Source organism: Odocoileus virginianus, chromosome 18 (assembly GCF_023699985.2).
Source record: "Odocoileus virginianus isolate 20LAN1187 ecotype Illinois chromosome 18, Ovbor_1.2, whole genome shotgun sequence".
NCBI classification, from domain to species: Eukaryota; Metazoa; Chordata; class Mammalia; order Artiodactyla; family Cervidae; genus Odocoileus; species Odocoileus virginianus.
The window spans coordinates 24,799,003-24,811,403 of record NC_069691.1 but is presented as its reverse complement, the minus strand read 5'-3'; the positions used below and the strand labels follow the sequence as shown (position 1 = coordinate 24,811,403).

Here is a 12,401-nt window from a genome sequence, read left to right as displayed (position 1 = left end):
AATATGGAAGCTGGTGGACATATGTCCACCTCCAGGAAAATGTAGCCATGACTGTGCGTGTCTCATCTAGTAATATTGCCTTTGTTATTATGACAGTGCGGGCGTTGGAAGAACTGGAGTCTTCATAACACTAAGCATTGTTTTGGAAAGAATGAGATATGAAGGAGTAGTAGATATCTTCCAGACTGTCAAAATGTTAAGAACACAACGACCAGCCATGGTGCAGACAGAGGTGAGAAAAATCTCCAGGAGAGGTCACATCTCAAGAGCCAGATAATGGACTTTATTTGCCAAGATCTCCTAGAGTCCAGAGACTTTCAACACCAGAGGCAAAATACAGGGAAATACTGTGGGAAAAACATCCAACTGTTTAATATTTTTGAACCCTATACCCCCGCCCTTTGTAAATGGGAGTGGCAGTGTCAACATCTTAGAGCTGGTTTGGAAGTTATCTAAGATAATGTGTCAGGTTGAAACATGTCAAATTTTCAGTGTTTGGTCATTCAGGGCTTAGAAAAATGGCAATTCCATATAATTAATTATATATATATTAAGGTGATATACATTGCACATAATTAATATATGTAAAAAGCACAAGGGTAGATAATGTACCTGGTAGATAACACACCCTTGGCCCATTTTACTTCTCCATTCCCCTTCTGTTTTGCCTAGGTAGTATCAACTGCTCCATATTTCATTTCTTAATAATGGTATTTTTAAATATTTGCACCCTGGATATGCCCTAATGAAATTAGCCTGCCATTTTCTACTCCAATAATTGATATGAAAATTCTCATATTTCTCAGAATAATAGGAGTTCATGATTTAGCCAGTCTGGCCTGTTGACTTCATTTTAAGGATAATTTAAGTGATAGATAATGTTTCTGTTTCTCAAAAGGCCACCAAAGTATACAATTTATATATATTCCGAAATTCATCACCCACAGTATATTCCAGACTTTGATTTGAAAATAGTGCAAGCATTTGGCTTGCAATACCCAAAACATTATGTCAGCCTGACAAACTTAATAGGTATTGGGGGTGACAGAGGGAAATTGGACTTTTAAAAAGCCTTAACACTTAGCCAAGCAACTTACTGTGACAAGATAGGAAAGCAAACTCCATTTATTTTGCATTACCATTTTTATTGTAGAAAAATGCACATTTAAGCAAAATAGAAACTATCTGCTTTCAGCCCCATTGGCTACTGAAAATAAGTTTCTTTTATGGGAAAATCCTACTTTTTGTCATCCCTTCTCATCTGTAAATTATAATTTTCCCATCTTATAATGCCCGCACTTACTCCAATTTGACAGTGTTCTTCCCTGTCTATAAAAGGACATGTTTCATACTGTTTTAGTTTAGTGTAGGTCTTTCTAGAACAGACAACTAGCAATCACACTGAATTAGGCCAAATGGCACAAGTATTTTTTGACTTGGGCAGCCAGTCTTATGATGCCATTTTCAAGTGATGAAAAGCTTGACAGTTCAGCACCCTGTGTATTCAGCTTTATATTCCTGATATTCATCACAAAGATACCTTCTGGCTGCCTCTCTCACTTACATAAGCGCATTAGAAACAACAGTGAGTAATTCCGATTGCAGGCAATAAGGACTACTGTCTGATACGATTTTTTTTTTTTAATTTAGATGTTTTTGGCAATAGCCCAGAAAATAAATGAACCCATAGTTTTCTCTGGACAATGTGTATCTGCATCAGCCTCTCTTAAATATGCAAACTGAGAATTACTTATCACAAATAATTAGATAATTATAAACGACAGCTGTGACATATAAGGAGTTCACATGTTCAGTTGGTGGTATTGTCTGGTACTACTTGGACAACAGTTCACATATGTCTGGAAGATAATCATCACACGAGCTGTCACTACTTTGGGATTAGGAGACTATTTTAGGCGAATTGATTGGGTAGAGTTAATAAATAGCTGTGTGGCTAATGGTTCTTTGCTTAAAAGAAAACAGTTGGTCATTGGGTTGAATTGATTGGCGAAAGTAGTGATTTTGCCCTCCACTAGATGTAACTTTGTCTTCCAACATCGATTTCCATTTTCTGTTATAATGGACTCATGGCCCCTTTCCTTCCCCGCCCATGCCTTGTCTCCTGCAGGATCAGTATCAGTTCTGCTATCGAGCCGCGCTAGAGTACCTGGGCAGCTTCGATCACTATGCAACGTAGAAACCCCTGACCCACTTTGGATTTTTACTGCAGGCCCTTCAATATCCATGGAGTCTCTTCTGAGCCATACAGGGCACTTGAGAAGTCCTTCTTAACTTCTAGCTAACAACCACTTAGTGGGACTATCACACACAAAACAAATTAAAAAAAAAAAAACAAAAACACAAAACAACAAACTCTTCTGGGTGGACCAAGAATTCACTGTTTAATAATCTAACCTGAAAAATAATAAAAGAGAATCCTGACTGAGGAGGCATCTGAAGGATTTTATTTACAGATACCTCAAGGATTCAAAATAAAGGGAAGAAGAAATCACAGCAAAGAACCGCCATCTTGTTCAGGATTGTGTGACGGGTGTGAGAGATGGCCTGAGTGCAGCGGCTCAGGGCAAGATCTTTGCTGGCTTCTCATGACAAATGGACTTGCTTCGACATCGCCCCTTCCCACCATACTACTCATGATAACATTGTAGGGGGTAAGGGGGTGGGGAATGTTTAAAAAGAAAGTCTTTGATTTAGTTTTTTAGTCTTGTAAAGATACTGCTGACCTGTGCTTCATTTTTAACTGTGTAAACTTTTTTTTTAACAAAATGTATCATTCGATAAAGTGAAATTTTAAAAAAGTTACATAACTGTTCATTTTTTATTTCCAAATTGTAGGTTTTTTTAAGCTGTAGAACTGTTATCTGTAATATCTTGCTGTAGAAATACCGAATAATTTGAAAATTTGCACATTTTTGTGCAATATTCTTAATCTACAGTATTGGTCTCGTCTGATATTATTTTTACACTTCTGTTTGGTTTTCGTTCCTGAGAAAGTACCCATTCTCTTCAAATAATCAAAGAGAACTTTGTTTTGTTTTGTTTTTTTGGAATCAACAGGGAGGCGCAAAGTATAAAGTTGCTGCTAACATATATACATATATATCCATATTTTATAGGGGTGTCTATGTATATATACAGTTTGTCCACACAAAAAGATAGATATAGCTATCATTCAGTTCTTCCATGATTTAGTTTTTAATTTTTTAAGGTAGAAAAGCTATTGTAACATCTTTTTCAATTTGTTATTAATTTTATGACATACTGATATTTCTTAATATCACACAATTTTAATTTTTAAGGGAAATGAGGAATGCACATCAGTGATTGTCAAACCTCACCCCCTTAATTTCCTACCCAATCTCCCCCAACCCCTCACTCACCCACCTAATCATAATGACAAATACTATTTTGTTAGCCAGGCTTCCAACAAAGTTCAATATTTCTAACACTCTAGTGCAATAAAACATTATTAGATATCTAAGAGGTGTGCATGTGGGAAAGGTCAGTGCATATCCCTTTAGGAGGGGAGAATGTTGTAATATATCAGCTATCAAGATGTTTAAAAACAGTGTATTCAATCGTATATTGTCTATAGTATGTGCTATGAAATTTGCATTTATGATATGTAACAGGGGCAAAGCCAAACTCATGTTACTCTGTTCAGTCAGAAACTTCTCTTTTTTTTTGGTGGCATACAGCCTTCCTGGGAAGTGCTGTACTTTGTTTTCTTTTGGTTTTAGTTTTGCATTTAGAGTGCCTTATAATTGATGCCTATTTTAATAGCATTTCTTTTTAGCTTTTGGTTCATATTTTCATTCCTTGTTCATATGTGTTTCTCTTCCAATTAAAGTATTATCTGTTTACCACATGTACAAAAACTCTTTGAATAATATGCATTCCTAGTTTTAACCAAGTCGGGGATGTTAGTGATTGTACCAGCCCAAAGCACTTGGATAAGCAGGGCCCTTCTTCCTTTCATAACCATCAACATCAGGAAAAGCTACTTGTTTTATTTGTAATCCCTTCCAAATCTGCTCTGAAACATTCAGTAACTGCACCAAATTTATTAGCAAACACCATTGTCAACTTTGAACATATTTACTATTCCATTAGGATTTTTCTAAAAGAGGAATTAAATATATATATATATATTTACACATATCCCCCCAAATTTTTCGACATAATTTCTATAGGAAGCCATGAATAATGGCATGACTTTGCCATATCTTACATGATTTTAAAGAACACTCAAAATATTCAAGGAACTCTTCGAGTTTTGGTATAATATTTCGATTTAATATTAGCTTCATTGATGTTCTGCATGGAAGGATTTTTGTTTTCTATATTTCCCATCACTGGCAGAATGAAATCCAAGAGACCAAACACTTGCAAGCATCATATTTGAGCACTTTTGTAAAAAAGAGGAAAAAAAGCTGAGAAAAAAAAAGAAAAAAAGAAATAAAAAAGAAAAAAATATATAATACTTAAAAAAAAAAAAGTATCTAGAAGGCTACCTCAGAATGAGACTCTCTAACCTACATCAGAACCAGAGAAGAATGTGCACTATGTGGGTCCGTTGTTTTCTTTGAGTTTGTATCTTTTGGAGAATTATCCAAGTGCCAGATTACTCAGTGCTATACTTTTCATTCAGTGAAACAAAGGGGGTCAGACAGACGTTGCATCATGCAGACATGCCGTGTTGGACACGTAGGATCTGATGGTGTACTGCACGCCAGACCGTTGGCCAATGAGCAGTTTCTCCCCCTGAAGCTGAAACTGCTCATGTGGCAAGGGGAACGGGGAGAATGACCACAGGAAGAAAATGTATGGGATGCACACCACAGATGAGCGGGGAGGAGACTATTCCAGGTACCTTGCTATTTAGGAGCTGTTCCGAGAACTAACTCCCTTACTGTCATTGATGTGCATTCCACTGTGCTTTTCTGTACAACCATTCTACTTTATTTTCCCAGGTAAACATCTTTATCTACCATTACCATCAACTTTCAAGTTTTCAATTATTTTCATCATCATAACCAGTACGGTGCTATTATTTACCTATGTATGTGTAGTTATGTATAATTTTGTAATTAGTTACAATGGTAAAAAAAATCAAAATATATAAAAAGTGATTTGTACAGAACTTTATTTTAGCTCTTTTTTAAAAATGATTTGCATGGTTAGGCAACGGCAAGGACAGCCAGGGGAGGGAAGGGCCTCTAGGGAACTTTGCACTTTCTATACCTTTGTACTATGCACTGCCCTATTGATTCTACACCCAATAATGTTATTACTTGAACCCATCTGTAAGAAACTGCTTCAGAAATTCATTTGTGTGTATGTAAATAACTCAACATAGAAACAGGAAAGGAAAAATTCTGTGCTAATTTATGGGTTTTTTTCTTTCCTGTTCTTTTTCTTTTTGGTTTTGCTTTGCTTTAGGCCCTTCTTTTTATTTTTAATAATCTTTTCTTAGTCCTGTTTTGGGTTTTAGTTTCCTTTGGGTTTATGGGTGCCCTGATACTCCAGCAGAGATCAGAAGGCTACAGATCCATCCTATCCATCTGTTATGTGGCTTTGCCATCCAAGCTTGGAGTGTCTTTACAAAAAAGATAATAACAGTTGTGTTCTTTGCTCTCGTTTTGGATGCATAGACTGAAAAATTTAAAAAAATAACTTGTAAAATGGCTTGTTAAAAAAATACAATTACCTCTAATTAGTAGTACGCGTAAATGTTTTACAGAATGAAAGGCGTGCTTTTTATTTTCTTACTTCGTTACATTGGTGGCGAAAGAAGTCTGTATGAAAATCAGTTCTTTGCTGACACAAGTTCCATTTGTTACAAATGAATTCTAATAAAAACGTCAGTGTTATGCAGCCCTGGCTTTTGCTTCTGTCCACTCAAGCACTTCGGTTTTGAAATGACTATATGTGTTCCCTCTTCTCCTTTGATTATCTAGTTAGTTCCTTGATACTAATAGTAATTCTTCTTACCAAGAGGCTGCTATCTACAGGTATCTGCACTGAGGTGAACACCTTTCACTGGTAAGCAAACTGATACTTAAAGAAACAGTTTGCCCAAGTTTACAAGCAAAGAAAGAGGCCTTGTTATCTCTCAAATTATAGATGATGGGCAATCTTTAATTCTGATGAAGATGACTACTATATACATATACATGCATTACAATGTATATACATATTATCTTGAAACAACTGGCATCTCTCAGGCACATAAAAAAAATGTTTGGGAACATGACTAAGAAAATACTTGGCTTGGATTGTTTATGCAGTTATGGGTCAGACCTGTTGTAGGCATTGGGAAGGCAATGCCTCCCAGTCAACAAATGAGATACTTCATAGAGACTGCAGTCTAGGGAGAGAGGCTGGCATTAAATGATAAATTTATACTCTGACAAGTGTTATAAGAGAAAGTAGAGATTCATGAAGTTAGGACTTTATATTGTGAGGGACAGAAACCCTGACTTGGCTTAAAAGAAAAGGGAAGTATTTTTTGGCTTATGTATTTAAAGATTAGGAATGGACTTATATTGCAAGAGTAGGAACATAAAATCTTCAGGAACAATTGGCTCAGGTGCTATCTTTAGCATCTGTCCTTCTCCCAATCTGGTTTCTACTTTCAAGTGTCAGTTCTAAGCAATCTATGTGGTCCCTGAAATCTCTGGGATTTTAACATGAAAAAGCAGGCAAGTGGAAGAGTATACTTCCCAACAGTACAAACAGAAACACTTGAACAGAATGGATGCCTGCTGGCCTTCACTGATGTGACCTGGGAAAAGTGAACATCTCAGGATCACAACTAAGGGTAGGAAAAGATAACGTGCTCATTGAGTTGCCAAGTCAAGAAGGATGTAAGGTCTATCGTGAATAGACCTAGAGACTGTCATACAGAGTAGTCAGAAAGAGAGAACAAATATAAGGTTGTTTATATGTATAATCTTCCATAAATGTGGAAGCAAGAAAAATGGTACCGATGAACTGATCTGAAAAGTGGAAATAGAGACAGAGATGTAAAGAACAAACTTAACGGATACCAAGCGGAAACAGGGATGGGGTGGGATGAATTGAGAGACTGGGATTGACATATATGTGGTACTTTGTTAAAATAGATAACTAATGAAAACCTACCATATAGCACAGGGAACTCTACTCAATTCTCTGTGGTAACCTAAATGAGAAGGAAATCTAAAAAAGAGGGGAATATATGTATACATATAACTGATTCACTTTACTGTACAGCAGAAACACAACATTGTAAAGCAACAATTAAAAAAAAAAAAAGAATATAAGGTAGCTGTCACCTTGCCAAATAGCAATCAATGTGGTGGGACCAAACATAAAACTGCAAATAAACCTAATGAATTAAAGTAAGGCAAAGTACGGGTATGCTGGGTAATGTTACAATTACTTGTTGCCATGGAAATGATGAGGGGATGAAACAATACCATTATCCAAAAAGTATTTTGTAAATGTTGACACTAAATAGACAATTAGACTCTTTTTTCTTCTTTTTTTTCTTGTTCTCACCTAAACTGTTTCTTGATTTTATAGATTTAATCACTTGATTGATTGATTGTGTAAGCATACAATCCCGAACCAGAAAAACAGACAAAAATTTCAAGATGAATCATACTTAATATTCTGATCATTGTGATGCATTAAACAGATGTTTGGAATGCCAAAAACAATGAAATAGCTTATTTCACACATGTATACACATGCAGCAATTATTAGTTAATAATGGAAGAACCCATCCAAAATTTTTGCCTGGAGAATCTCAAGGACATAGAGCCTGGCAGGCTACAGTCCATGGGGTCACAGAATTGGACACGACTGAAGTGACTGAGCAGACATGAACAATAATTAGTTTAGATCTGTTTTCTTGGTCATATTTATGATTAGACAGTTAAGAGGATTTCAGTAAAGTATAATAATTCATCAAATTATAAATCTAAAACATATTTAACATCATAATTTTTTAGGAGTTTCTGCAAATTCTAAGAAAGTAAATACAGTAAGGAAACTATCAATCTGAAATTATAGATTTTATCATTATTTGTAGTAGCAAAATAAAAGTGAAAAACCCTAAATATCCAATAATAGGAAACAATCAAGGAAAAAAGTATATATGTGGAATAATATATATATAATACACTGCCACTTAGTCATTAAGTTGTTGAATAGTTTGTGGGAAAAAATTATAGCATGAAAAGTCATTAAAAGGAGGTATCAAATTATCTATACACATTAGAATAGAATAAATGGAAATAAATGCATCAGTTACTAAATGATAACTGTGATAAAATTATATTGCACTTTCTACATTTTCTAAAATTCTAAAATTTTTATAATTATTTTAATAGCAAAGTAGGGGTGTTTTAAAATATATGAGAAGATAGAGTAATTTTTAAATATCAATATAAAGAGGCAAGAATGGAGAGAGAAAAGAATTCAGGAAAGAACCTAGGATAGGTGGGACAAGTAGAAAATAATATGACAGATTTAACAAAACAAAAATTACATTAAATGTAAATGTAGTATATCCAGCTTAAAAATGTATACTGTAGTCTAGATATATAGTGCTTATAAAAGTATAAGAATGATAAAAGTAAAATAAAGCCACGAAATATGCCATCCAAACATAACCAAAACAGTGCTGTGCTATTTTTAATTTCAGCAGTAGCATTACCAAATAATGTCAATTTCCAACTGAAAAATCTTCACTGCACCAGAAAGATGTAACAATTACATTTGTATGTACTTAACAGCTTCAAAATGTAGACAATAAAATTATAACTAAATAGAATTATATGCATAATCACAATCATAATGGGAGTTTTAAAACATTTCTCTCAGTAGTAGCTAAAATTACTGTTTCAAGGCAGACCAAAAGTGTTTAGTAAGCTTATAAAGAAATATAAATAACCCGATTAACAAAATTAACCTCAGTTCAGTTCAGTTCAGTTCAATCACTCAGTCGTGTCCAACTCATTGTGATCCCATGAATCGCAGCACACCAGGCCTCCCTGTCCATCACCAACTCCTGGAGTTTACTCAAACTCATGTCAGTCAAGTCGGTGATGCCATCCAGCCATCTCATCCTCTGTCATCCCCTTCTCCTCCTGCCCTCAATCCTTCCCAGCATCAGGGTCTTTTCCAATGAGTCAACTCTTCCCATGAGGTGGCCAAAGTATTGGAGTTTCAGCTTCAGCATCAGTCCTTCCAATGAACACCCAGGACTGATCTCCTTCAGGATGGACTGGTTGGATCTCCTTGCAGTTCAAGGAGCTCTCAAGAGTCTTCTCCAACACCACAGTTCAAAAGCATCAATTATTTGGCGCTCAGCTTTCTTCCAGTCCAGCTCTCACATCCATACATACGGGAAAAAGCATACCCTTGACTAGACGGACCTTTGTTGGCAAAGTAATGTCTGCTTTTTAATATGCTATCTAGGTTGGTCATAACTTGCCTTCCAAGGAGTAATCTCATGGCTGCAGTCACCATCCACAGTGATTTTGGAACCCAAAAAAATAAAGTCTGACACTGTTTCCACTGTTTCCCCATCTACTTCCCATGAAGTGATGGGACCAGATGCCATGATCTTAGTTTTCTGAATGTTGAGCTTTAAGCCAACTTTTTCACTCTCCTCTTTCACTTTCATCAAGAGGCTTTTTAGTTCCTCTTCACTTTCTGCCATAAGGGTGGTGTCATCTGCATATCTGAGGTTATTGATATTTCTCCCGGCAATCTTGATTCCAGCTTGTGCTTCATCCAGCCCAGTGTTTCTCATGATGTACTCTGCATATAAGTTAAATAAGCAGGGTGACAATATACAGCCTTGACGCAACCCTTTTCCTATTTGGAACCAGTCTGTTGTTTCATGTCCAGTTCAAACTTTTGCTTCCTGACCTGCATACAGGTTTCTCAAGAGGCAGGTCAGGTGATCTGGTATGCCCATCTCTTGAAGAATTTTCCACAGTTTGTTGGAATCCAGTCAAAGGCTTTGGCATAGTCAATAAAGCAGTAATTAAAGCAGTAATAGATGCTTTTCTGGAACTCTCTTGCTTTTTCGATGATCCAGCAGATGTTGGCGGTTTGATCTCTAGTTCCCTTGCCTTTCCTAAAACCAGCTTGCACATCTGGAAGTTCATGGTTCACATATTACTGAAGCCTGACTTGGAGAATTTTGAGCATTACTTTACTAGTGTGTAAGATGAGTGCAATTGTGCAGTAGTTTGAGCATTGTTTGGCATTGCCTTTCTTTGGGATTGTAATGACCTTTTCCAGTCCTGTGGCCACTACTGAGTTTTCCAAATTTGCGGGCATAATGATTGCAGCACTTTCACAGCATTATCTTTCAGGATTTGAAGTAGCTTAAGTGGAATTCCATCACCTCCACTAGCTTTGTTCATAGTGATGCTTTCTAAGGCCCACTTGACTTTACATTCCAGGATGTCTGGACACTCTAGGTGAGTCATCACACCACCGTGATTATCTGGGTCATGAAGATCTTTTTTGTACAGTTCTTCTGTGTATTCTTGCCACCTCTTCTTAATATCTTCTGCTTCTGTTAGGTCCATACCATTTCTGTCCTTTATTGAGCCCATCTTTGCATGAACTATTCCCTTGGTATCTCTAATTTCTTGAAGAGATCTCTAGTCTTTCCCATTCTATTGTTTTCCTCTATTTCTTTGCATTGATCGCTGAGGAAGGCTTCTCATCTCTCCTTGCTATTCTTTGGAACTCTGCATTCAAATGGGACTATCTTTCCTTTTCTCCTTTACTTTTTGCTTCTCTTCTTTCCACAGCTATTTGTAAGGCCTCCTCAGACAATCATTTGCCTTTTTGCATTTCTTTTCCATGGGGATGGTCTTGATCCCTGTCTGCTGTACAATGTCACAAACCTCCGTCCATAGTTCATGAGGCACTCTGTCAATCAGGTCTAGTCCCTTAAATCTATTTCTTACTTCCACTGTATAGTCATAAGGGATTTGATTTAGGTCATACCTGAATGGTTTAGTGGTTTTCCCTACTTTCTTCAATTTAAGTCTGAATTTGGCAACAAGGTGTTTATGATCTGAGCCACAGTCAGCTCCCAGTCTTGTTTTTGCTGACTGCACAGAGCTTCTCCATCTTTGGCTGCAAAGAATATAATCAATCTGATTTCAGTGTTGACCATCTGGTGATGTTCATGTATAGAGTCTTCTCTTGTGTTGTTGGAAGAGGGTTTTTGCTATGACCAGTGCGTTCTCTTGGCAAAACTCTATTAACCTTTGCCCTGCTTCATTGCGTACTCCAAGGCCAAACATAGGAACCTGGAATGTTAGGTCCATGAATCAAGGCAAATTGGAAGTGGTCAAACAGGAGATGGCAAGAGTGAACATCAACATTCTAGGAATCAGTAAACTAAAATGGACTGGAATGGGTGAGTTTAAGTCAGATGACCATTAAATCTACTACTGTGGGCAGGAATCCCTTAGAAGAAATGGAGTAGCCATCATGGTCAACAAAAGAGTCTGAAATGCAGTTCTTGGATGCAATCTCAAAAATGACAGAATGATCTCTGTTCATTCCCAAGGCAAACCATTCAATATCACGGTAATCCAAGCCTATGCCCCAACCAGTAACGCTGAAAAAGCTGAAGTTGAACAGTTTATGAAGACCTACAAGACCTTTTAGAACTAACACCCAAAAAAGATGTCCTTTTCATTATAGGGGACTGGAATGCAAAAGTAGGAAGTCAAGAAACACCTGGAGTAAAAGGCAAATTTGGCCTTGGAGTACAGAATGAAGCAGGGCAAAATTAACCTAAGTGACCTATATAGACCACTGGTCAACAACTTAAGAATATCCAGTATTAAACAACTTAAGAATATATTCCATAAGAAATGAATATCTTTTCAAGAGTACAGTTACCAAAATTGATTAGGGACTGGACCATAAAGCAAGTCTCAACAAATTTTGAGTGTTTTAATTCTATAGAGTATATACACCACATTACATATTGACCACATTACAGTTCAACTGGGAGGCTATACCAAATATATTTGGAAAATTCTCATGGTAATTAAAAATTACCCTTCTGCATAGCCAAAGGGTCAGAAAATAAATTACAAGGGAAGTAAGAAATTACAACTGTGAAATTAGAAAACACTGCATATCAAAACTTGTGGGATAAAGCTAAACTGTGCTTTAGAGAGAAATGCATACCCTTAAATGCATATGTTAGTAAAAAGGAAAGGTTGAAAACCAATGATCTTGATTCTTACAAACTAGAAAATTAGAAAACTGTTAATTCTATCCCAAGAAAGTAGAAGGAAGAAAATAAGAAAAAGTAAAATTTAGTTAAAAATAGTAAATAA

At 36.3% G+C, this 12,401-nt stretch overlaps 1 protein-coding gene across 39 annotated transcripts in view; it reads left to right on the top strand.

The window, feature by feature from the left end:
* The window catches only part of PTPRD (protein tyrosine phosphatase receptor type D), a 2,322,816-nt gene extending 2,316,918 nt beyond the window's left edge, over positions 1 to 5,898 (top strand). For all 39 annotated transcript variants that reach the window (XM_070480470.1, XM_070480471.1, XM_070480507.1 and 36 more), the window contains 2 exons: positions 97 to 232; positions 2,129 to 5,898. In XM_070480470.1, the coding sequence (XP_070336571.1) occupies positions 97 to 232; positions 2,129 to 2,197 (205 nt within the window). In that variant the 3' untranslated portion in view covers positions 2,198 to 5,898. The remainder of the gene's footprint in view (positions 1 to 96; positions 233 to 2,128) is intronic.
* Positions 5,899 to 12,401: the final 6,503 nt, after the last annotated feature.